This window comes from Theropithecus gelada, chromosome 8, assembly GCF_003255815.1.
Source record: "Theropithecus gelada isolate Dixy chromosome 8, Tgel_1.0, whole genome shotgun sequence".
NCBI lineage: Eukaryota > Metazoa > Chordata > Mammalia > Primates > Cercopithecidae > Theropithecus > Theropithecus gelada.
Window position 1 is genome coordinate 93,181,883 of NC_037676.1, and position 26,619 is coordinate 93,208,501.

Sequence of the window (26,619 nt, forward strand, 5' to 3'; positions counted from 1 at the left end):
TGGTCAACTTCCTATTTTTACAGCCTTCGCAGAAGCCCTCAACTACTGAATAATTACCCTCGTAATTATTAGGGTACACAGATTAGGACTTCGTCTTTATTGTGACTTTGGAAAACTTCATGTTTGAACATCACCTAACAATCCTTGCCCCATAGCAAACGTTTTAAGGAAGCTTACTCTAGGTAGAGTTCATAGCACCGCCACAGGTAAGCCTCAGAACCCTCTGGGGTGAGACCAGCGTGACCATTTTACTGATGAGGAAAAGTGAGGCTTACAGATTAAGTCCCTACAGCGCAAGATAACACCGAATGGCTTAATCCTTACACCAAACCAGCTGCTCCTCGCTTGCTGGTATCCATGAACTCCGCCCCCGCCTTTGGGGAGGGTCAGGCAGAGAGGCCACTGGGACTTAAAGCAGGTAGAACCTCTTTGACTTCCTCCCTACTTATGGCATCCGCTCTGGGGGGAGGCTGGGGGCGTCCTTACTTTGCTCTTTGGCTGCTCAGGACAAACGCCTTGCCATTCGCCTATTCTGTCTGTCCCGATGCCCTCCTCCATCCCTGCACTTGGGGCCCTCGTGGGGCGGGCAGGGGCCCCCAGGTTATCTCCAGCCGTGGTCGATGGCCCTGCCTGGGGCAGAGCCCACTCCCCTCCGCGCGTTGCTAAGTGCGAGGATGACACCCATCCAGACGCCGTCAGCCGCGGGAAGGGGGAGGCGAGAGTTGGAGCGCGTGGGAGCGGAGGCCGGAGGAGGGAGGGGGGACACCGAGCGCTGGGAGCGCGGAGGGAGGCGCGCGCGGGAGCGAACATCCACCAGGATCCCGAGCCGGGCGGCGGCGAAGCAGCAGCTACGGCCGCGCCCTTGCCAGAGTCGGTGCGTCAGCCTAGCCCCGCTCCGCCCGCGGCGATCAGGGCTCCCGAGGATGGAGGATTCCCAGGAGACATCGCCGTCCTCCAACAACTCCTCGGAGGAGCTCAGCTCTGCTCTGCACCTCTCCAAGGGCATGTCGATCTTCCTCGACGTAAGTACAGACAGCTGGAGCTGGGCGGTTGCTTCCCAGCATCTTTCTTTTCCCCGAAAGGAAGGGGTTCGGCTCAGGTGCTGACCAGCTAATGCTTTGTCCCCAGAACACAGGCGAGAACTACCTCCTTTCCCTCCAGAAAACCACCGATGCAAATGCAGGAGGAACGACTGTCCCTTAACTTGCAGCTAGGGCTGTCCCAGACCTGCAGCTTGTGGCTTAACACCCTTAAGAAAATTACAAAAGTTAGATTTTCCAACAGGCTGGATTTCGTAGAGACACTATGGCAAATACAACAGACATTTGAGTGCATAGGACATTTTAAAGAGGCACAAGGTGTAGGGGGGTGAGGTGGGGACAGTGTCCCATCTCATCTCTAATGCGCCCTATTTGCAGCCTCCACCCTCGTGGATGCTCTCAAGCAACCCAGCGAGGGAAGCAGTAGAGAATGAGATGCCCTCGTCATCCTTCCCCATACCCCCTCGGAAAACAATTACTTAGAACATATTTGTTTTTCTTTCTACAGCGAGGGGAAAGATGATTTTCATAATGATTTTTTTTGTCGCTGCCACCTCTTCTATTTTCCCTTTTTCTTCCCTGATATTCTCCTTCTCTGTTCCTCTCTAAGTTCTAATTACTATTGTCATCTCCATCAATTCTAGCTTTTGACTGTTTTCCCTTTGGTCCTATTTCTCACTTCGGTGTCGACTGCCTGCCTTCATTACTCTGATCTGATCACATCCTTTCTTTTTCTTCTGTGCTGGGTTTTTTTTTTTTTTTCCTGTATGGTGTGGCTTCTATCTTTACAGCACTTTTATTTCTTATTTATTTTTCAATTTTGTTTTCCTCTCCTTCCTGCTGTTTCTTTTCTCTGTATTTTTCCCTCTGTTGCCCATCTCTTTTCTCTGCTTTGGGGTTTCTCTCAGCTACTTGCCGGGCTCCGGGCTCTCCCAGGCCCTCAGTTGTCATGCTGTCGCCGGAGGTCGTGCCTAGCTCAGTGGGGACAATTCTGGCTGCTTCTTGTTTAGGCATGATAGAAAATGTCAAAGGACATGGAGGAGCGCTATATGCTCTGTCCTCTACCCTTCTCTGAGTTATCCTTTCTTATTAAAATCAAAATGAGTGGGAGATGGGCCAGAAACCACATAACATTTGTTTGTGGAGAGATGAAAATATGAGGAAATCAAATTATTAGTATCATAATGGTGAGGCAGAGATAAAGAGGATAGGAGGATGTGAGGAGCTCTCCCAAGTTTATTTTGAATGGATTGGCTAGAATTGTTTTTAATTCTAGAGAAAGAAGCTCCTAACAATAATTCAAATTGTTGTAAGGCAAATGATAGAAGCGAGGTTCAACTGTGTGTACTGGCAGCCTTCACCCCTTATCACCTGGTGGCTCCAATTGGAGATCCAGGCATTCTGAGCTGGTCATCGCCTTCCCACCAAATTTCAGGTGTGGTCATTCCTATTCAGCCACCCAATCAAACAGTTAAGTACCTTATCCTTCATGAGCATTTATCTCTGCCTGGCTTGGGTCAATCAGGTGGTGTTATTAGTGCTCATGGCTTAACAGGCTGATCTTATTCAAGTATGCTGTTCAGAGCCATAAAGCCCTTGAGGATGTAAGCTGGGAGAAGAGAAGGGCACCACAACATGCCTGAAAAGTCAAGGCCCCTGGAAATCATGTCAGTTATGAGGCTGACAATTAAGGGGCCATGGAGTTGATTCAAAGGGGACAAGTGGGGCCTCCATTCATTCTGACCTGATCTTCACTCTGTCCCCCATTGAGATCAAGTGCTTCCTCGTGCTTTTTAAAAAGCAGTTAACAAACCCTGGTGATACTGTGGAGATGAATGGATTAAAACTATACATATGGAAAGTCATCCTCCTGACTCATACACCAGTCATTGCTTAAGTATTCAACTGCAATGTTTTCGAAGAGAAAATTAAAATTTCATTTTTTATTATGCATGCATGATTGTTTCCAAGTCTGTAAACAAATAGCATCAGGTCCCTGTACTAAAGGAACTTGTAGTCTATGAATAGGGTGCTCTTGCCTTTTATATTTCAGGGATTTAAAAATAAAAATATGAAACCGATTCCCTGTGAGAGGTGTTGACATGCTTGTTTGTCAGTAAAATGCTAGAGTCTAGAAAAATATCTGCTATTGGATTTTGTCTCGAATGGAAAAGATTTTGTTTATACTTTTCTTTGAGTTATTTTGTGAAAAATCTAACACTGGTGAAATACGTGATACAAAAAATGATTTGTTACTTAGGGGTTTGTGAATTATTCATTTCTGGATCATACCACTTTTAGCAAAATATAATGTGAACTATACATGCATAACTTTATTTTATTAGATTTAATATATTCTAGTGGCACTATCAAGAAAGATTACTTTTAAAATTCTCTTCATATTATAATAAATAAATGATAGATATTGCCTGTTCCAAACTGGAACAGGTAATTATCTGTGTGTTGTCTGTATCACACAGATAATTTCCAAATTTGAGGAAAACTTTGATTTGCAGTGCTTTTTATTGCAATGTCACTGGAATAATCAATCATTTAAGAAATGATTTAAACTGCTACTGAGAATACTATTAATGACATGATACACATGACCAGCTGGTTAGAAACTAGAGACAGATTTTAACAAGAAAATCAGAGGTAAATTTGCCACAACTGTTGGCTTTTCCTTCCGTATCCTCTCCAAATCAGCAATAGTAATGGCTATGATATTTTCTTAGGCTGTTGTGAGTATGAAATAAGAGCTCATAATTTGGAAAATGGAAACAAAGCAAAAAGTGTTGCATAAATTTGAAATATTATGGTTATTTCAGTGTTCCACACTGAGTGCATTAAATGACAGTAACAGTAGCTAAATTCACAAACTGATGCAGGGACTGTTTCTTCATGAATCTAATTTATAGAATTGTCTTGCTAGAATATGACAGAATTAAGTATCGGTTCATCATAAATACTCTTGAATACTGACAGGAGGCTTAGAAAACCTAGCACTGGTGCCAACGTATGCCAGTGCATTGAGGCTGGAGCGAGCATTTGCACACAGCATGCCTGCCAGCCACAGGAGAGGGACTCAACTGGGTCCTGGCAACACAGAGGACCGGGGGATGACTATTGCTTTTCCTTTTACACCAATGAACTATCATTTCCCAGGTTGCTGCAATTCAGCTAACAGAAGAGGAACTCTAGTTTGGAATACTAGTCCATGTAGCATGTGTCTCCTCTTTTGAGTCATTACACTAATCAACTCTGCTACTGTGCAAAGGGAGAAAAACAAACCTTCAACTCATCCCCAAAAGCAAGAGAAATTCCCAAATGAAATTAGTTGCAACTTCACCCACCCAATGCCACTTTCCTTTCCCATCAGTTTTCCTTTTATTTTTAACTGGAAGGGAAGTGACTGTCCCCCATTTCACTGCTGAAGTGGGAATGAGGCTGGAAAGTTGTGAAGGCTGCTTGTCTTCCCCTCCTTCCTTCATCTAAGCACGCACACTCATGTGCACTCTGAATGCAAGATACAGTGCATAGATGGTCAGGAACTTGGTGAAAACAAAAAATAGTTTCTCTTCACAACGATAGTTAATTCTGAAGCCCCATAGATGCTCATTTGTAGGACGTGTGAGATGTATAGAGGACTGTTGAAACAGACGAGTCTTCCAGATACAATGGTTCTGTGACTGAACTCTGTGATAGCCACATACCTCCCATCTCACCTCATCACACACACACACACACTTGCTCATTTGAATGAGACTGTCCAGTTCAGAGAATGGCAGTTAATCTCATCATTTTCTACCCTCATTTGCAGTACAGATGTCACTCTTGTAGTTATAGGAACCAGCAGAAATTAGGAAAAAAAACTTAATGCATGCTGAGCTTAATACCTAGGTGATGGGTTGATAGGTGCAGCAAACCACCATGGCACACGTTCATCTATGTAACAACCCTGAACATCCTGCACATGTATGTACCCCGGAACTTAAAAAAATAAAAAAAAAATTATTAAAAAAACACTTAGTCTTACTGTTATCATACATTAAAAATTGTTTTCCCACACTGGGCCTACCGTGGGCAAAGTTGAGAAGATGAAAATATGTGCGCTGATTCCTTCTCTCCATCCATCTTTCAGTACCTGCTTCCCCATATCCAGTTTCAGGGCAACCAGTGGCCTGGTAGTAAAACTACCTGCTCGAAGTCTGGGTCCACCCACCCTGGTAATGGGAGAGACTCCTGTCTGACCCCAGGTAGTCTAATGATTGAGACACCTGGGTGACCCCAGGCGTTCTAGTAGGAGAGACTCCTGCCAACCCTGTGTGGTGGGACTCCATGTTCTGGATTAGTCCTGAGTGCCTGCCTTATATTCCAGTTTCTCAGGAATCTACCAAGGGACTATTTCACCTCATTATCAAATCTTAACCTGATTCCTGGTAGGAGGCACTTAGAAATATTAGTTCAGTAAATGATGATTGTGTCCATTTTTTAATGTTTCAAAGACAATATTTACATTTTAACACCTGCCTTCAATAACAAAGTGATGAATAAGGAATTTTACTTGAGGCCATCAAAGAATATTTTTGAAGTAAAGGAATCTATCTGATAATCTTCAAATTGTAGCAAAAACACAGTATTACTTGTCTTCAAATTTTAAGCCTGATCATAATATTTAAATTTATTTACCATCCATCCAATGGTGGCAACCTTAAGATCAGCTGACACAGATTATTCAGGTACCATAACATAATGAACTTGATTCTCATCCGCAGTACATTTTTCATTAGTCTGTGGGATCAGAGGCAAAATTTGCAGCAGAGAAAGTTCTGTTCATATTTAATTACAAGAACTGACTTAATAACAAAAACTGCTGTTTTTATTTCATCTTTCAGAGGCTAAATGCTAGTTGAGATTGTTCTTTATGAAATGAAATGAACAGAAGTCCTGGGTCCAACTCTGTGGTGTGTGATTATCCTATTCTAGTTACTTTGAATTCCTGAGGACAAAATACAGCTTGAAATAGAATCTTAGAATGAATCAAAAGTAAGAAATAGGATGTGTTTTATGTCTCCCTGACTCTCAGCTGGGGCTCCATCATTGCAGAGGACAGGAAGAAGCTAGTTGTGATCAGGGAATGAATCCTCAAAATCCCCTCTAGCAATTAACTCTATGGAGGAAAAAGAATCTGGGTCTCATTTTGCTTTAAGTATAGCTCTTACAATTGAAAGCAGTTGTCCTGCAGTAATTACATCAATTTAGTAAAAAAGGAGGACCGTCTTCTTCTGCATGCAAGTCTGGGTGATGATACCTACCTGTTGCTGGAAAAGTTTCATGGGTGAGATCTTTAATAGTAATACTAGTATCTTAAAACACATTGTGGCAATGATTAGATTTATCTATACCTCATTTCCGTGAAGTCGGCAGAATGAAAGAAAGATAATGTTTTTATAGTAGAATGCAGTAAAACAGACAACTTGGGAATAAAAACGATTGCTCATGTTTCAAGCTGGCCAGCAAGAAGTGACGATCTAAATATAAGAATAGCTCTGGTTATTTAACTATAACTACAAGTTACTTAGGGAAAAAATCATCCTCAAGGGCCCCTTCCAAGTAATTAAAGTTTGTCTTTGCAATGTGCTAGTGGGGCGTCCTCTTTGGTACTGTATATAACATAGCGCTGTAGTATGTTATCCAGATTATTTTCTATTAGCATACCTATCAGGGCTAACTTCATTGCAGCTAGCAGAAAAAATAATGCAAACTGTTTTGAGATTGTTAAAAAAAAATGTATTGGCTCCTGTAATGAAAAAGCAGAGATCATTTCATCAAGATTACTTAATCAGAGACTCAGGGAGTGCCATCTGGACCCATTTTCTCTAAGTCTCTGAACACTACTTTCCTGGGTGTTGGTTCTTTCCAGGTTATATATTGTATTAATTTCCTATGGCTGTTGTAACAAACTACCACAATAGAATGTACTCTCCCGGTTCTGGAGGTGAGAAGGGTGAAATCAAGCTGCTAGCAGGATAATGCTCCCTGGGAAGGCTCCAGAGGGGGAGCTGTATCATGCTTCCTCTCTTGCTTCTGATGGCACCTGTCAGTACTTTGGCATCCTTGGCTTTGACTGCACCATGCCAATACCTGCCTCTTTGATCACATGGTCTCTATCCTCTATCTCTGCAACTCTGAATTTCTCTCCTTGTAAGATCCCCAGTCATTGGACTTAGGGACCACCCAATCCAGTTATATTTTATCTTAACCCTATTTCTTTTCTTTTTATAACTTAAAGTTTTATTTTAGATTCAGGGGGAATATCTGCAGATTTGTTACATGGGTATATTGCATGATGGTGAGATTTGGGGTACGAATGATTCCATCACCCAGGCAGTGAGCATAATACTCAACAGTTAGTTTTTCAACCCTTGTCCCCAGTGTGTGTTGCTGCCATCTTTATGTTCATGTGTACCCAGTGTTTAGCTCCCACTTATAAGTGAGACTATGCAGTGTTTGGTTTGCTGCTTCTGCATTAATTCACTCAGGATATTGGCCTCCAGTTGCATCCATGTCGCTGCAAAGGACATGATCTTGTACTTTTTTTATGGCTGTTATGTATTCCATGATGTATATGTACCACATTTTCTTTATCCAGTTGACCACTGATGGGCACTTAGGTTGATATAGCATTTTTGCTATTGTGAATAATGCTGCAATGAACATACAAGTGCCATGTGTCTTTTGGGGACAATGATTTATTTACTTTTGGATATATACCCAGTAATGGGATTGCAGAGTCAAATGGTAGTTCTGTTTTAAGTTCTCTGCGAAATCTCCAAACTGCTTTCCACAGGCTAAACTAATTTACATCCCCACCAACTGTGTGTAGGCATTCCCTTTTCTCTGCAGCAGCTCCAGCATCTGGTTGTGTTTTTTTGACTTTCTGATAATAGCCATTCTGACTGGTGTGAGATGATAGCATATTGTGGTTTTGATTTGCATTTCTCTGATGATTAGTGATGTTGAGCGTTTTTTTCATACGTTTTTTGGCCACTTGTATGTCTTCTTTTGAGAAGTGTCTGTTCATGTCTTTTGCCCACTTCTTAATGGGATTCTTTTTTGTTTTTTGAAATAAGATTTTTACAGATTCTGTATATTAGTACTATGTTGAATGCATAGTTGGTGAATATTTTCTCCCATTCTTTAGATTCTCTGTTTACTCTATTGATAGTTTATTTTCCTGTGCTCTAGCTCTTTAGTTTAATTAGGTCCCACTTGTCAATTTTTGTTTTTGTTGCAATTGCTTTTGAGAACTTAGTCATAAATTTTTTCTCGAGGCGAATTTTTTTTCTCAATGTAAAGAATGATATTTTCTAGGTTTTATTACAGGATTTTTATATTGTGAGGTCTTATATCTAAATTTTTAATCCATCTTGAGTTAATTTTTGTCTATAGTATTAGATAGTGCTTCAGTTTCATTCTTTTGCATATGACCTACTAGCTATCCCAGCACCATTTATTGAATAGAGAATCCTTTCCCCATTATTTATTTTTGTTGATTTTGTTGAAGATCAGATGACTGTAAGTGTACAGCTTTATTGCTGGGTTCTCTATTCTGTTTCATTGTTGTATCTGTTTTTTGTACCAGTACCATGCTGTTTTGTCCACTGCCGCCTTATTGTATAATTTGAAGTCAGGTAATGTGATGCCTCCAGGTTTGTTCTTTTTGTTTAGAATTGCTTTGGCTATTCAGGCTCTGTTTTCATTCCATGTGAATTTTAGAACAGTTTTTTCTAATTCTGTAAAAAATGACATTGGTAGTTTGATAGGAATAATATTGAATGTGTACATTGCTTTGGGTAGTATGGCCATTTTAACAATATTGATTCTTCCAATTCATGAGCATGGAATGTTTTTCCATTTGTTTCTATCATCTATGATTTCTTTCAGCAGTGTTTTGTAGTTCTCCTTGTGCAAGTCTTTCACTTCTTTGGTTAAATATATTCCTAGGTATTTTATTTTTTGTGTAGCTATTGTAAGTGGGATTGCATTCTGGATTTGGCTCTCAGCTTGAATGTTATTGCTGCATAGAAATGCTACTGATTTTTGTACCTCTATTTTGTACTCTGAAACTCTATTGAAGTCATTTATCAGTCCCAGGAGACTTTTGGTGGAGTCTTTGAGTTTTCTAGGTATAGGATTCTACCATCAGTGAAGAGAGATCATTTGGTTTCTTATTTTACTATTTGGATGCCTTTTATTTCTTTCTCTTGCCTGATTGCTCTGGCAAGGACTTCCAGTACTATGTTGAATAGGAGTGGTGAGAGTGGGCGTCCTTGTCTTGTTCCAGTTCCAGTTCTAGTTCTAGCGTTCGAGGGGATGCTTCCAGCTTTTGCCTGTTCAGTATGATGTTGGCTGTGGGTTTGGCATAGATGGCTCTTATTATTTTAAGGTATGTTCCTTCCATGCCTAGTTTGTTCAAAGTTTTTATCATGAAGGAATGTTGGATTTTATCAAGGGCTTTTCCTCCCAAACCGTATTACATTAATGGATACTTAGCATTAGGATTTCAACATTTGGCTTTGGAGGACACAATTCAACCTACAATATATCCAATAACAAAATGAATGACAGCAGTGTGTTGCCTATATGTTCCCAGGTTCAAAGTCAGCAGAAGGTAGAATATGTCTCTCTCCTAAACACTCAAGCAAAACCATGGCCTGTCATTCACTGGCCCTAATATGCTCATGCCTGAGCAGTCCCATGACCAGAGGGATATGACACCATGTTTGTCAGACATAAGTGCCCTTCCCACCACTGGAGCACCTAGGCCAGGCATGTAGGAAAGGTTGGCTTTCCAGAAGAACATTAGAAATCATTACTAAAGAGTAATGGGTACCGGATGGCCAAATAGTTCTTATACATCAAGACAATTTAAAATACATCCAAGATAATATGATTAATAAAGTATAAATAAAGTAGATATAGCATAGACATGTGGGTTACTCTTTACCCATGATGTATTATTTTTCTTTTATGTTTTGTTGAATCCCAGTTTTATTGAGGTATGAGTGACTTACATTAATGTGCACATATGTAAAGTGTAAACTTGATGAGTTTTAACATATATGAAACCATTACCACATTCAAGATAATAACTATCTCTATCACCTGCAAAAGTTTTCTCACATCCTCTTGTAATCCACCATTCTCTGCCCTGCCCGTTCCTAGGAACCTTAATCTGCTTTCTGTCCCTACAGATTAGTTTGCATTTTTAAGAATTTTATATATATTGAATTATAAGTAGGTATTGTTTTGCATCTAGGTTTTCTACTCAGCCTAATTATTTTTTGGTTCTATCCAAGTTGTTGTGTGTATCAATAGCTCATTCATTTTTGTTGTTCAGTAGTATTCTCTTGTATGGCTATACCACAGTTGATTTGTCCATTCATGGTTTGTCTATCCATGGACATTTGGGTCTTTTTCAGGTTTTAGATATTATAAAGAAAGATCTCAATTGGGAAACCTTTACTTAAAATTAGAATGTATTTTATTTAATTATGAATAAATTATGTATAAGTGTGATGTTCACTGCAATATTTATTTAAAATGGTGATAAATTTTTTCCTTTTCCCTTTGCAGATACTGAGGAGAGCAGACAAAAATGGTAAGACCAAAAATCTATAGTTTCTATTTATTAATCTCTTACATTTTATATTATCATATAAATAATAAGGAAAAAGGGAGCAGTCCTGGAAAATGACATATAAAATACTACCTTATTGTACTAGTGATCGTTTTAGATAAGTTTTAGACCCTAAATATTCATAAGAAGTTGGCAAAAGGATTTACATTTGAAAGGAATGCTTATGCCTTTGAAGTGAGGAGCTCTGCCATACTTGGACTCTGGCTTTTCCTTTTCATGCTTCAAAAAATAATTTTGCGGCAATAACAGCTTCTATTCATTGAGTGTCTACTGTGTGCCATGCATTGGGCCAAGTGCTTTGTGCATGTTATGTCCTAGAATTATTAAGATAAAAAACTGAGACTGGACCCCAGGTCTGTATGACACCCGTCTGGACTCTTCACACTGAACTTTATCGTGGCCTTGGGGATTTTACTGCACTCCAGGAGGGCTGCCTGGAAACCTGCATTGCCAGCTTTATCTCTACCCCATTGTTCCTGGCCACTGCTTTCCCATTTGAAGAGTATGTACTGGAAATGATAATCTATAGCAACAGAGAAGTAGGAGATGGCAACCTTGAAGTAAAAACTTGCTCTGTTGATTTAATGATGACTGCACAATGTCTAATTATAAGTTGTCATAAGCAGTATCTTTTGACTCTATTATTCCACTGGAAACTTTGTCCCAGAGAACAACAAATAAAAACTTGTATTTTTTTTTTTTTTTTTTTTTTTTGCTGCTATACTATAAGTACTATGGTAGAGGTATATTCTTGATAAGAATTTCCTGACAATTTTAGGATACAAAGGGTTCTTTCCCTTTTTTGAAATCCCATTTCTTATCTATGGGGAGAGATTACAGGAAGAGTTCAGATCTGACAGTTTAAAGACATATGTTGTGGTCTATTTTACCCTTAAGCAGGCAGATCAAGAAAAGTTTGACTGACAAGACACACCTTTCTACACAAAAGAAGATTATTAATCCAAGGAACAATGTAATAGCATCCCAAGTCCCAGTAATATTTTGTTGTGGTTGGCCATCAAAATATTTTCTCAGACTGTGTTGTGGTGATTGATATATTGTCAGTTCAAATGTGCTTTTTGTTCCCACTTGAAGCATTTCATCATTTTGTTTTTAGTTTTAGTTTTTGGTTTTTCTTTTCTTTTCTTTTCTTTTTTTTTGAGACAGAGTCTCGTTCTGTCACCCAGGCTGGAGTACAGTAGTGGGATCTCGGCTTACTGTAACCTCTGTCTCCTGGGTTCAAGCAATTCTTCTGCCTCAGCCTCCCAAGTAGCTGGGAACACAGGCGCAAACCACCATGCCCGGCTAATTTTTGTATTTTTAGTAGGGACAGTGTTTCACCATGTTGGCCAGGCTGGTCTCAAACTCCTAACCTCAAGTGATTGGCCCTCCTCAGTCTCCCAAAGTGCTGGGATTACAAGCGTGGGCCACTGCGCCTGGCCCATTTGATTACTTTTAAAGACAGAAATAATGATGGCATCATTTTGTCTTCTCATCTCATCCTTTGATCTTTTGCCTGATACCCAGCCCCAGGGATGCCTGGTGTACAATTGAATAGCCCACCTGTCTCTATGCCACCTGCCTTGCATTTCAGTGTCTGTCTCCAGTTCAGAAATGCTTTTGCTCCCTCTCCACCCAAGCTCCTAGCTTTCTCAGGCTATACTTTCTTTTTCTGTTTGTTTGATTTTTGTTTTTAAGACAGAGTCTTGCTCTGTAGCCCAGGCTGGAGTGCACTGGCACGATGATCTCGGGTCACTGCAAGCTCCGCCTCCCGGGTTCACGCCATTCTCCTGCCTCAGCCTCCCGAGTAACTGGGACTACAGGCGCCCGCCACCATGCCCGGCTTAGTTTTTGTATTTTTAGTAGAGATGGGGTTTCACCGCGTTAGCCAGGATCCTCTCGATCGCCTTATGTGGTGATCCGCCTGCCTCGGTCTCACAAAGTGCTGGGAGTACAGGCATGAGCCACTGTGCCCGGCCTGCTATACTTTCATTTCCTAGACCCCAAAGCTCTGATTTAGGTCCACCCTTACCATTATATGTATTTCTCTTCTTTCCATCAAAATTAGCATAATCTACAGTCAGAACAAAAAGCACTGAACAAAACATTGTGCGCGATTCAACGACTTATGATAACCTCAAATACATGCTGCATGAAGTCACTTGCACTGGCAGACCCATGTTTCATATTTCCTCACCTGCCCCCTCCTCTGCCCTCCTTACCACCTCTCCTAATGTCCATCCCAATGTGCTGTCAGACTACCTGCCTTTCTGCTCTTACCTCTCAAAATCTTCCACACGTATCCTCCTCTGCAGCTGCTGAAGCACTCAGTCCCCCTGGGCACCCTCCATCTGACACCCTGCTATGTCACCCTGCTGTGACCTCCGCCTCCTATAACTTTCCACCCTCAGTCAGCTTGAGAACACTCACGCTTTGCTTACGTTCCTGCTCAAAGGCACCTTATCTGGGAAACCTCCCCCAGTTCCCTCGACAGAGCCCCACTCTCTCCCTGTGCTCTCAGCACTTTGGCGCATATTGATTATTGTCCTTAAGGTGGAGACTGCTTGTTGGCTGGAGATTGTACTTCTCTAAGCCAAACATGCCTCTCTAAGGCAAGGAAATTGTGTTACAAGTAGATGGTATGCGCAGCCAGTACTAGGTGCTCAATAGACGTTTGTTTAATGGATTACGAAGAAAATACAGTATATATAAAGAAAGAAGAAATTCTGTCATTTGTGACAACATGAATGGAATTGAAGACCATTATGCTAAGTGAAATTAGCCAAACACAGAAAGACAAATACCACATGTTCTCACTTATATGTGGAGCCTGAAACAATTGAACTAATAGAGGCAGGGGGTAGAATGGTGGCTACAGAGGCTGGGGAGTGAAAGGAGTAGGGAGGTAATAGTTGAAGGGTACAAAGTCTCAGGAGGAATAAGTTTTGTTTTTTTTTTTTTTTGAGATCAGTTGCATAGCATAGTGAATATAGCTAATCATTGACTTCCGTACATTTTAGTATCACTGAGAGTAAATTTCTTCTAATGTTCTCATCACCAAGAAATCACAAATATTTGAGGTGATAGAGACATTAATTAGCCTAATCTTTCCACATTGTATTCAAAAATCATAACATCACTTTGTATCCCATAAATAAATATAACTGTAATTTGTAAATGTATGATAAAAATTAAAATAAAAAAGAATTGAAGATGTTCTGCTCCATTATTTCTCTCTCTTCTCTCTGTCCACTTTTCCCCCTGCTTTCATCCCGCCTTTCTCTTCTCCCTCATTCTCAGTGTAAAATTGGAGGGAGGCAGAGTCAGGCAGATTTGGGTTTAAACCACAAGTATGCTACCTAGGAACATTATAAAGAGCATAGATAATGACATCTACCATGTCATCTGGTAATTATGAATAATAAATGAGGAACTACCGTAAAGTTGCCAGGGAAGTGCCTGGAATGTAGTAACAACTAAACACTTGCTCATTCTGCTGCTATTATGATTAATATTATCTCTACTGCTACTGAAAGCTTGAGCTGTTTTTTGTGCTGTGATGATTTGGCTATCTGAGATACTTTTTAACATTTTAGTTATTTCTATTGCAGTGGAGTTTAGTAGAAGAGAAAAATAAAGCTATTTACTATATATGGAGCATTTGAAAGGGAAAAGGATAATGGATAATCTAATGTAAATGAGAAGATACAAGCATATAAAAGTAAGCATCCTTCTGTACCATGTGTTCATGGCATTCTGTATTTGCAAATAGACAGCTGCTACATGTATTTGAGCTCTTGCTAACAGACCCTCATGTGATAGAATCCCTTGTGGACAGCATAATTGATGACAGAATAACGAAAGGAAGAAGAGGCAATAGGCAGTATAATTGTTTGCCTGCCCAGAGGACAGATTTAGCATTTGGGATCTATCTGACATCTGACAAAAAAGAGAAGCTGCTGGATAAATTGGGCGGGGCGGGAGGGATACACATTAGCAATTAGCTCTAATAATGGCATCTTGGAGGGATTTTTTTGGTCGGTTGTTTTTATAAAATCATAGGCTAGGATCCTAAACATAAAGATAGGCCTCAGAATAGGATTGCTTAGGAGAGACGCTAGTGCTTTGAGCCAAAGAGCCCCAAATTCAAGTTTTTAGAAATGTAAAACTTCTGAGAAAGCTTATTTATGGATTGAATGAAAATGGAAATGATACATGGGTATTTATACAATTTGAAAAAATATTTTTCAAATTTAAATATATTTTATTTTAAAATATTTAATTGAGAAATAAAGGTCAAATATATTCAAGGTATATAATATGATGATTAGATAAATGTATACATTGCATAATGCTTACAATAATCAAATTAATGAAAACGTTCATCACCACCCATCGTGTACATTAGAGCCCCAGAACTTGTTCATCTTATAACTGAAAGTTTGTACCCTTGACGATCATCTCCCATTTCCTCCACCCCCAGCCCATGGCACCCACTATTGTACTCTCTGCTTCTACGAGTTCAACTTTTTCAGATTCCACATATAAGTGAGATTGCACAGTATTTGTTTTTGTGTGTGGGGGCAAGAATATCTTTGAAATCTTAGTAAGAGGCAAAATGAAAAGCTTCATAGTAGTGAATAGCACCATTGAATTCCTCTTGTTGATTTATACTTGCTAAGATCTGCTATCATTTGTGATCAGTAAGTAGGAAGGCTATATGGGTGGCACAATTGATCCATGTTTAATCACTGTTCCCTCTAGGAGATTGTTATAGTTCTCCTCAGGCCTTTAGTCCAATCCAGCAACCTGCACATGTTAAATTTGAGGGCAGAGATAGTGCCTGTTTCACATACCTCCAGGTCCACCGTGGTGAGCAAAATGCCTGCTGCAACACAGACGTTCATAACTATTTGTGAATTATTTGTAAGAAATGCATAACCAACAATTTCACTGAAGAAATACAATCATATATAATTTAATCAAACCAAGCACTGATTTATCTGTTGTTTATTAATAGTGTTCGCTAAAATGTATGGAGGACGTATTACGAGCTGAGTCTTACCCTCTGTGATTTATGTACATTGTCTTCAATCATTATGACAAGCCAACAGAATAAGCAGTTTTGAGCAGTGGCGAGAATGTAGGCTTTGAGGTCAAACAAGCCCATGCTTGGCTGCGCCTCCTTCTAGCTTTATGACCTTGAGCAAGTTGCTCAACTTCCCTGTGCCTCAGTTTCCGCATCTGCAAAGGAAAGATAATATTACTTCTCATAAAATTGCTTTGAGAATTAAATGAGATTATGCCTCTGAAACACTTATCCTGATCTCACACATAGTGATAATTGCTCAGTATTTTTTGCTATTTTTATTATGTTCCCTATTTTTTAAGTGAAGCAAATGAAGCTCAGAGATGTTAGATAACTTCCTCCAGGTTACATTGTATGTTAACAGTAGCACCAGATGAGTGAACCCAGGTCCATCTCACTTCATATTTGGTGATTTTTTTTTTCAATTTGTTGTATATGCACCTATGTATGTATTTCAGACTACAAATATAGAAATATAGTTAGAGCCTGAATCTGTATACATCTTGAATATGATGTTCTGGCGCTCCAATATGTGGTAGTTTAATTGATTTAATGCATTTGATGCTTCCTTGGTAGTCTGAATTATGAATGAATGACTAATACACCTCCAGAAAATAATATTGGCAATGAAAATCCTAGCCTAAGAATATTTGATGTCTTATTTGTGTATTTAGAGATACTTTAAAGACGTCGTTGGACTATGATCAATTCATTTGGAATTGATTATAAGAATTGTAAGAATTGGTAAGATTTCCAAACTGGTCACCTAAGATTTGGTTTATTCTGTTAACATGTAAAAATATGACCTTGAGTAGAAGCTGGAACAAAGGTTCGGTGTGTATGAGTATTTCCAATAAAGGCTGGGTCATCACCTAGCAACATGTCAGAGTCCTGCAGAGCTCTGTGATTCTGTCTTTTGCACTTGGGAATAAGGCTGTCCTTTGATGTGAGCCACTCAGTCAAGCATCACCACCCTGCTCTGGGCTCTCCAGACCCTCTTATCTTCTAATCAGGGCTCCTAGCCCCAAATAAAATGGAAAGATTAAAGGCTGGGCCCTAGAAATGAGGAATATTGGCATAAGGCTGGTTTGTATTTCATAATTCCTCATAGTTTTTGCAAACATTTTTGGGAAAATGATGAAACTGAGAATCAAGTAGCTTATAAATTAGTGGAGTTCTCACATCGCTCTGTACTCATATGTTAACTCTCAGGTACACACAGACGCCTCAACTACACATCTACCAGCTCGAAAGTTAAAGCAAAGTCTATTAGAAGTGATTCATTTAAAAAAAAAAAAAATGCCCTCACAATGACCTTCTTGAAAGAAATGGCTCCTCCACCACTGCAAAATATGTGGGAGAAACCCAGGTGTGCAAGTTCTGACTGCAATGATATTTTTAATAAAATAAAGGAAAAAAATTTTCTATTTTCATAGTATGACTTTTTTTTTTCTAAAATGCAAAGCACTTTCACACCCATAAATGTGTTACTTTTCTGCTAAAAGCAGAAAACGGAAAATTCTTATCTTTACATAGCTGGGTTTATAAGCTGCCACAGAAGAAACAAACAGAAAATTTAGATTCAGTTTCCTGGGCCCACAGAATGGTTCCCATGGGCTGTCAGCGGCTCAGAAATCAGGTCCTGCTCCAATACCAGATCCTGGAGGGCACACAGCATAGACTTATCCCAAAATGTGGCTTCTACCTTAAGTGCTTTCTGTAATGGGGATCTGTGGTAGTCATCCCAACCTTCCTTTCCTTTCTGTTCCTGCAATTTAAACGTCTACTCTGCTCCATCTAGATCCCAGAGATATGTAGCATAATAGTTAAGTTTATATATGATTTTGCAGTCAGATTACCTAGACTCAAATCCCCATTCCACTTACTGTGCAATTTGGGTAACTTAATTTCCCCACCTGTGAAATGGAAATAAAGGCAATGCCTCTCTCACAGACTTGTTGGAAAATTAAATAGATCATACACAGAAATTCTTGGAAATGTGCCTGGCCCTTAGGAAGTTCTTAATAAGTGTTAATCTATTTCCATTTTTTCATCCTAATTATTTTTAAAATATTTATTTATTTATTTATTTATTTATTTATTTATTTAGAGATGGAGTCTCACTCTGTCGCCCAGGCTGGAGTGCAGTGGCACGACCTTGGCTCACTGCAACCTCCACCTGCCGGGTTCAAGCAATTCTCCTGCCTTGGGCTCCCGAGTAGCTGGGACTACAGGTGTGTATCACCATGCCCGGCTAATTTTTTGTATTTTTAGTAGAGACGGGGTTTCACCATGCTGGTCAGGCTGGTCTCAAACTCCTAACCTCACGATCCGCCCACCTCAGCCTCCCAAAGTGCTTGGATTACAGGCATGAGCCACTGCGCCCGGCCTTTTCATCCTAATTCTTGTTCTTATTTGGCTAGACTGTGAATCATAATATCCTGGTGCTGAATTTTTCACATGGCAGTGCCCAGAGGTCTGTCCGTGACCACCTTTCTAAGACCCCAGAGCTGCACTAGTGTTTGTTCTGCCTTTGCTCTGGTCATTCAACTTTTCTTATTGTTTGCAAACCAATAATCCTAGCTGAAATTCTCGTGTGTTTTGGAGTTGGTGCTTTGTGCCCAGACGCCTGATTTGCCCCTCTAGATGTGTCTCCATCTCAGGACAGGAACCACCAAGCAACCCTTGCTCCATCTAAAAGTTTCAGAGGCTTCCATAACTCTTCTCTTTCTCTAGTAATTCCACATCCAATCTATTAGCAGGCCCTGTTGGCTTCACTATCAAAACATCTTCAAAACCTAGTCACTTCTTGCTATTTCCAAATCTTCAACCCTCGTTAAAGCCTCCTTAATCTGGCACTTGGCATACAGCAAAAATTTCCATATTAGAGCTATTGAAGACTTCAGAAAATCAGTGGCAAAGGTGATAGAGATAAGAAAACGCATTTGATACTTTTGGATATATAATTAGCAGACTTGGTAATTATTTGGAAGTGTTAAGTAAGAGAGATGAAGGTATTTACTGACGTGTACATATGCAAGATTGTGTGTGTTTCAGATTTCCAGTTTCTGACTTGAGTAACTAGATGGATGATGAGGCTATTAACTTCTTTATGGTTATGAAAGTGTCCTACATGTGAAAAGCTTGATTTTGTTGTAATATTGGTCACTTTTAGTTATGAGAGTTCTCCTGTGAATATCTGTTGATCTAGTAATAAGTGATATTTCCGTGTGTTTCTTAATATTCAAAATCACACCTAAGTTGTTAAAAATACCTAAAAAAATGTAATAGCCTGTATGTTACCAACTTTTTATGGCCATGAGAATATTGGTTTAGACTTTACAAGAAAATATTACAGTAATAACAGTAAATAATCTTATTAAAATATTATTATGCTGTGTTAGGCATAATTTTATTTAATCCTTATAACAATATTGCAAGGAAGATACTGTCATTGTCCCAATTTTATTTATGAGTAATCTGAGACATAGGCAACTCATCCAATGGCATGGAGTGAGTAAACAGGATTTGTATCCAGATTTTCTTCTAACCCAAAAGTCTTAGCACTTAAGTAGGATGCTTCATTTGCTATGGCTCATCTCTGTAGCAGAATTGTGCTGTTGAAGTCTAGAAATACCAATATTTCCACATGGAGAATCCTAAATGATTCAGTGTAAAAAATGACAAAAATATTTGAAATTATTTTGGCTATGTTCCTGTTTTAAGGTGGCATGGTATGATGGAGAGTTGGAACTTTAATCTGCTATTTGTTCATTCACTCATTCCTTTATTTGCTTAATACTTTGTAGTGCCCTTTAAATGCCAGAGACTGTGCTAGATGTTGGGAATACAAAGACAAAAGAATACATATACTTTAGTATACATTTACTAGGATGTGATCTTCATTAACCTCTCTGAGTTCATTTCCTCATTTTTTGAAAATAGGAATAATAAGAATTTGCAGGGCTACTGGGAAGAAAAAGCCAAGTAAATATATGTAAAGTCCCAAGGATGTTGTTTAAAATATTGTGAGTAATCAAAACATGTCAGTTCCCCTTTGCCTTCACTAATTTCTTATAGGTCCTAAAGATATGATTTCTTCACTTGTGAACTAAGGAAGGCAGACTATAAAAAACTGAGCCCTTACAAGATTTTATGTTACTAGGACAAATTATATACTTGTGTAATCAACGGAACTCATCTTTGATTTTTGCACATGGATTTGAGAAAACTTAGGCAATAAACTCTAAACTCTTTGGGATTTGAGGTGGGGTAAGGGCATGGTGGTTGGGGACAACATTGTCCTCTGGGAGCTTAGCATCTTCTTGATAGATGAGTCATGTACACAGAGAAAATTGAATGTTTTTCTCTTTTTTCATTTTTTGAAACAGAGTTTTGCTCTGTTGCCCAGGCTGGAGTGCAGTGGTGCAATCTCGGCTCACCACAACCTCCACCTCCAGGGTTCAAGAGATTCTCCTGCCTCAGCCTCCCATGTAGCTGGGACTTTAGGTGTGTGCTAGCACGCCAGGCTAATTTTTTGTACTTTTAGTACAGATGGGGTTTCATCCTGTTAGCCAGGATGGTCTTGATCTCCTGCCCTCGTGATCCACCTGTCTTGGCCTCCCAAAGTGCTGGGATTACAGGCGTGAGCCACTGCGCCTGGTGAAAATTGATTAATTTTCGACATCAACGTCAGCAGCACAACTCTGCTATAGAGATAAGCCACAACACATGAAGCATCAATAATTTTCAACGCGTTTACAATGCAAGAGGCATCACTAAGCCAAATGAGTGAGAAAACACCCTAATGCATTAGAGTTCTGAGGAGGAAGAGGTTTCTGGGATAGGATGGCCTAGGAAGGCTTATGGACTCATTGTCCTCAAATACATCTCCAAAGATGAGTAAAAATTCAGATAGCCAGCAAAAAAGAAAGATGATTATCCATTAGGACGAATTCAGTTTAAGTGACAAAAACCTAATTCAGATTAGTTAAGGTAAAATTGGGAAATAGTTGGCTCCTATAATTGAAAAAAACCCCAAATGGTAAAGCTTTGAGTACACCTTTATGTAGGTGATCAGAAATTACTCTCTTTATCTATCTCCTTTCTTATCTCTACATCTCAATTTTGGTTTGTGTCTGGCTGGTCTTCCTTTCAGGTAGGCTTTCTTACCAGGGGTGGCGAGATAGTACCTAGAACCCATCCCACCAGTTCAACAGGTCAGAATAAAGAGAGAATTTCTCCTTTACATTAATTTTAGCAAAAATCTCAAGATTTTCTCTGATTTATCAACTAGTCACATGCCCATCCTTGAAGCAATAACTGACGGATTGGATGAAGTGGTTTTCTAGGCTTAGATTATACACACACCCCCAGAGAGGGTGGGTGCATAAAGCTGCACCTCAAATAGAGTGGGAGAGAGAGCAGATGATCTCTCAAGCAAAAATCAGTGTTTCTACAAAAAGAATAGAGAATAGATGTTGACCAGGCAAAATTAACAGATGTTCCTCTTTTTGAGGGTAAACTAGCTGAAAAAGCAGTGATTATCCAGTGAGAATGCAGGTATAGAGGAGGGAAAATACAAGCAATTTGATTATGTATTGTACTCCTCTTTCTACCTCTAATGCCTGTGTTAAAATATTTAGTTTTCATTTACCAGTGAAATTTGTCTACAAATGGAGTATTCTTCACATTGCTAATTTTGAATCTACATCCGCTACAAACTAAATATTCCTCGGACAAATGTTTCATCTGTCATTCTACGAAAGCCTGAGTAAACAGAAGTGGTTTTTTTTTGTTGTTGCTTTTCTCCTAGGCTCACATAAAATGTTATTGTTAATTCTCCATGGAAATGACATTAAACGGATTTCTTTCACTAAATTAGGAGCATTCTTTCTAGCCACGAAAACTAATACACATTCATTCCCTCAGAATGAAGACAGTTTTTTTTTGCCATTTTCCCAGCACAATTCCAAGTGACAAAAATATTTTGATGTAACAAATGAGCTTTCCCCAAAAAGTATCTAAATATTTGATGTCAAGTCAGTAAAGAACCAAGCATTTGACTGAATTATTCATTTTTCTACCTGATATCTGTGCATTTGGTTGATTTTAAACCGAGAGCAGCTTTAATGACCTGCTTCCAGGAATGTGTCTTGGGAGACATGCTTTCTGGGACCTCATCTGAATCATTTAACCTTGTCATATTTCAGTTTCCTTCCCCTCCTGAAAAGACAAATAAAAAGATGAAACTACGTCAAGAAATTATTGTGATGACTATGGTCAATAAAATTTAGACTAAAAGTGCCTCACAAGATAACAGGTCAAAATATACTCACTTTTATAAGCAGTGACACATGAAATGAATGTCATTTCTCCAAATAATCTGTAAAATACATGGAGCCAGGGTAGAATGTCTAGAGTTAAGAAACTGAATCTGTTGAGTCGATTACTGAGTTAAATATATGTTATCTTTCAAGATCTAATATGAATAAGTATAACTAATTTTGCCATGTTGATAACATAGTCAGCTTTTAATATACTTTAATATGTTAAAGTATTTTAATGCTACATAATTATCATATTACATTATTATTATTATTTTAGAGACAAGGTCTCACTCTGTCACCCAGGCTGGAGTGCAAGTGATGTAATCAGAGCTCACTGTAACCTTGAATTCCTAGGTTCAAGTGATCCTCCCTGTCAGCCTAGTGAGTAACTAGCACTATAGGTGCACACCAGCACACCCAGCTAATTTAAATTTTTTTTTTGTAGAGACAGGGTCTCACTGTGTTGCCCAGGCTGGTCTTAAACTCCTTGCCTCAAGTGATTCTTCTGCCTTGGCATCCCAAGCTAATTTTTCAAAACAGTTTTTATTTTAAAAGTTTTAGATTTACAGAAAAATTGTGAAGCTCGTGTACAGAGTTCCCATATAACCTGAAACCAAGTTTCCCTTGTTATTAACCACTCTATAATTAATTAGTGTGGTACATTTGTTGTAATTGATAAATCCATGTTGATAAATTATTTGTCAACTAAAATCCACACTTTATTCAGATTTTTCTTAGTTTTTGTCTAATATTCTTTTTCTGTTCCAGGATCACATTAAAGATACTGAAACTGCATTCAGTCATTATGTCTCCTTAAGCTCCTCTTGGTTGAAACAGTTTCTCAGACTTTCTTTGATTTGATAATCTTGACAAGTTTCAGGGAGTACTAGGTCTGCTATTTTGTAGCACGTACTTCATTTGGGATTTGTCTGATGTTTTTCTCTTAATTAGACTGGAAATATGTGTTTGAGAGAGAAAGACCACAAAGGTAAAATGCCATTATATCATATCAAGAATATATATGATCAGTATGATTTAGGATGCTGATGATGACATTGATCACCTGGCTGAGGTAGCGTTTGTCAGCTTTCTCCACTGGAAAATTTACTCTTTCAACTCTTTTCATACTTTTCTCTGGAGGAAAGTCACTGTACCTAGCCCACACCCAAGGAGAGGGGAGTTATGCTCTACCTCTTTGATGTCTGAGTATCTGCATTAATTATTTAGAATCCTTTTGCGTGGGAGATTTGTCTATTTTCTTATTTATTTATTTAACATTTATTCACAACATTATGGACACATGGATATTTATTGTATACTTTGGATTATAATCCAATATTACTCAATTTGTTTTGTTGTTCAAATTTTCCCACTTTGGCCATTGGGAGCTCCTTTAGTTGACTCCTGTGTTCCTTTGACATACCCTCATAATTATGGGTGGGGGAGTTTTTACATTCTGGTATTAACAGATGCTTCAGGCTCATCTTTGATAATCTCTACTCCAGTCTGGAAAAAATTATTTCTCTGAGGAACTCAGGTCTTTTTTATCAGAAAATGTTATTAGAAACCAAGGTCTGGATAATTGTGCTCATTATTACTGATGTGTCTTCATTGCTTCTAAGCCCTCTCAGCTAAGAAGCAAGGAAATACATATGTGTACACTAACCCATGTGTATGCACATATCCATAAATATTTCTGTATATACCTATGAGTACCTATACTGAGCTAAACATGAGTTTATATTAATGTCTCAGACTCGAATCCATTACTACATGGATCATTCTAGATTTCTCTCTTTGCTTGTCTATATCCTCTTACTCCAATAGTGAGAAAACTGGCTCCTAGCCTCAGACACCTATTTACATAATTGTTTAATCCCAGTCTACATGTGTACTAGTATCAGAATGTTTAACTCACACCCTATGGAAAACAACTTCATCAACTACAGCACAGTCCTATATACATTTTCTTTTGCCTTTAGCTTATAGACTTCACTATTTTCCATAGTTACTTAGGTTAGCACCACTTTCCCTCAATCCCTCCAGTGAGATTGTTTTGTACATTCCTAATAGAGTTAAATTGTTTTGTCACATTCTGCTTTCTATTCTGGGATTCCCTGAACTCTTAAATTATTTTTTAAGATTTTGCATGCATTAAAGTTCATTCTTTGCACAGTAAAGTTCTATAGGTTTTGGCAAATGCATGTTATATATCTATCATAGCATGTCATACAAAATAGTTTACCCACCTTCAAAAGTCCTCTGTGCTTGTCCTGTTCAACCCTCCCTCCAACCTCCACAAACTCCTGACAACCACTGATCTTTTTGCCCTTTCCAAAAGATCATAAAATTGGAATCATATAGTATGTAACATTTTCAGACTAGCTTCTTTCAGTTAGCAATATGGATTTAAGATTCATCCAAGTTTTTCCATGACTTCATAGCATAATTTTTTATCACTGTATAGTATTTCATTGTGTGGATGTATCAAATTATTTTATCCATGCTTCTACTTCAGTTGGGTTACTTCAGTAGAGACATGAAAAAAATAATTTCTTTCCCATTTTTTGCGATTATGAATAAAGCTGTGATATACATTCACAGGCAAGTTTTTAAGTGGAAAAAGTTTTCAAATGTTGGACAAACACCTCGGAATGTGATTGCTAGATAAGAATGTACCAAAATGTCTTCCAAAGTGGCTGTATTATTTTGCTTTTCTACCAGTAATGAATGTTACCATTGCTCCACTTTCCAGCCAAAAATTGGTATTTTCAGTTTTTTCAGGTTCTGTATTTCATTACTGTTTAATTTTTCAATTCCCTAATGACAATATGGAACATCTTCTCAAATGCTTGTTTGTCATCTGCATATCTTCTTTGGTATAGAGTCTGTTTAGATCTTTTGCCGATTTTTAGTTGGCTTTTGTTTTCTTACTGTTGAGTTTAAGAATTCTTTGTATAATATGGATACAAGTCCTTACTCAGATATGTGTTTTGCAAATATTTTCTCCCAGGCTGTGGCTTGTCTTTCATTGTCTTAACAGTTTCCCCTCCTCACAGAGCAAAAGTTTTTCATTTCAATGAAGTCCAATTTATTAATTTTTCTTTTATGGTGTTATATCTAAAAGCTCATCATTCAAATCACGGTCACTTAGATTTTCTCCTAATTTTTAATTTTAAATGTTTGTGGGAACAATGATTAACTCTTCCTTCATTTTTGATATTGATAATGTGTGTTTTCTCTCATTTTTCTTGCTTAGGTTGATTAGAGGTTTATCAATTCTATCAATCTTTTCAATCATATTTTAGTTCTATTTATTTTCTCTATTATTTTCCTGTTTTTAATTTCATTGATTTCTGCCCTAATTTTTATTATTTATTTTCTCCTGCTTATTTTGAATTAAATTATTCTTCTCTCTTTAGTGTCCTAAAGTTGAAACTCAGATGTTGATTTTGGATCTTTCCTCTTTTAACATTTCTTGCAGAGCAGTTCTGCTGACAATTAATTTGTTCAGTTTTATTTGTCTGAGAAGGTCTTTATTTCATCATTACCTTTGAAGAGTAATCTCACCAGATGCAGAATTCTAGATTGTGATGTTTTCTTTTAATGCTTTAAATATTTCACTACATATTCTTACTGCTTGCATTGTTTCTGACAAGAAGTCCACTGTAACTGTAATTCTTCTCCTTAGCCCTCTATAGTGGAGATGCTTGTTTTCTTCTCCTTCTGTCTACATTTCCTCTTTGTCTTTGGTATCGTGCAGTTTGAATCTGATATACTCAGGTATGAGTTTGGTTTTGGGCGAGGGGAGATTTATCCTCTTTGGTACTCTCTGAGCTTCCTGGATCAGTGGTTTGGTTTCTGTCATGAGTTTTGTCTTGGCCGTTATTACTTGAAATATTTCTTTTGCCCTGTACTCTCCTTCTTCTTCTGGTATTCCAATTACATGTAACACTTTTTGAAATTTCCCAGAGTTCTTGGATTTTTTTACATTCTCTTTTTGCTATGCATTGCTGTTTCAGAAAGTCAGTGTTTTAAAAAGATAATAATTTTAAATGCTCACAAAAACTAGATTAAAATTGCCACAGGGGAGGAGAAATACTGACATTTCTATTGACCTTTCCTCAAGTTTTTTGATTCTTTCTTCAGTTGTGTCAAGTCCACTGATAAGCCCAACAGAGGCATTCTTCATTTCTATAACAGTTTTTATATATTTCCAGTATTTTTTCATTCTTTGTTAGAATTTTTATCTGTCTGTTTACATTACCCATCTTTCCTTCCATATTGTATACTTTTTCCAGTAGAGCCATATTAATCATAGTTATTTTAAATTTCTTGTTTCATTATTCTATGATTTGTGTCATATCTGAATCTGGTTCTAATGCTTGTTTTGTCTCTTCAGACTGTGCTTTTCCTTGCATTTTAGCATGATTTGTGAATTTTTTGTGTGTGTGAAAG

At 38.4% G+C, this 26,619-nt stretch overlaps 1 protein-coding gene across 1 annotated transcript in view; it reads left to right on the forward strand.

Annotated features, from left to right (window-relative positions):
* Positions 1-604: 604 nt before the first annotated feature.
* NECAB1 (N-terminal EF-hand calcium binding protein 1) overlaps positions 605-26,619 on the forward strand; it is a 172,887-nt gene continuing 146,872 nt past the window's right edge. Inside the window, exons 1-2 of the mRNA XM_025393724.1 lie at positions 605-1,022; positions 10,680-10,704. Coding sequence (XP_025249509.1) covers positions 621-1,022; positions 10,680-10,704 — 427 coding nt within the window. The 5' untranslated portion in view covers positions 605-620. The remainder of the gene's footprint in view (positions 1,023-10,679; positions 10,705-26,619) is intronic.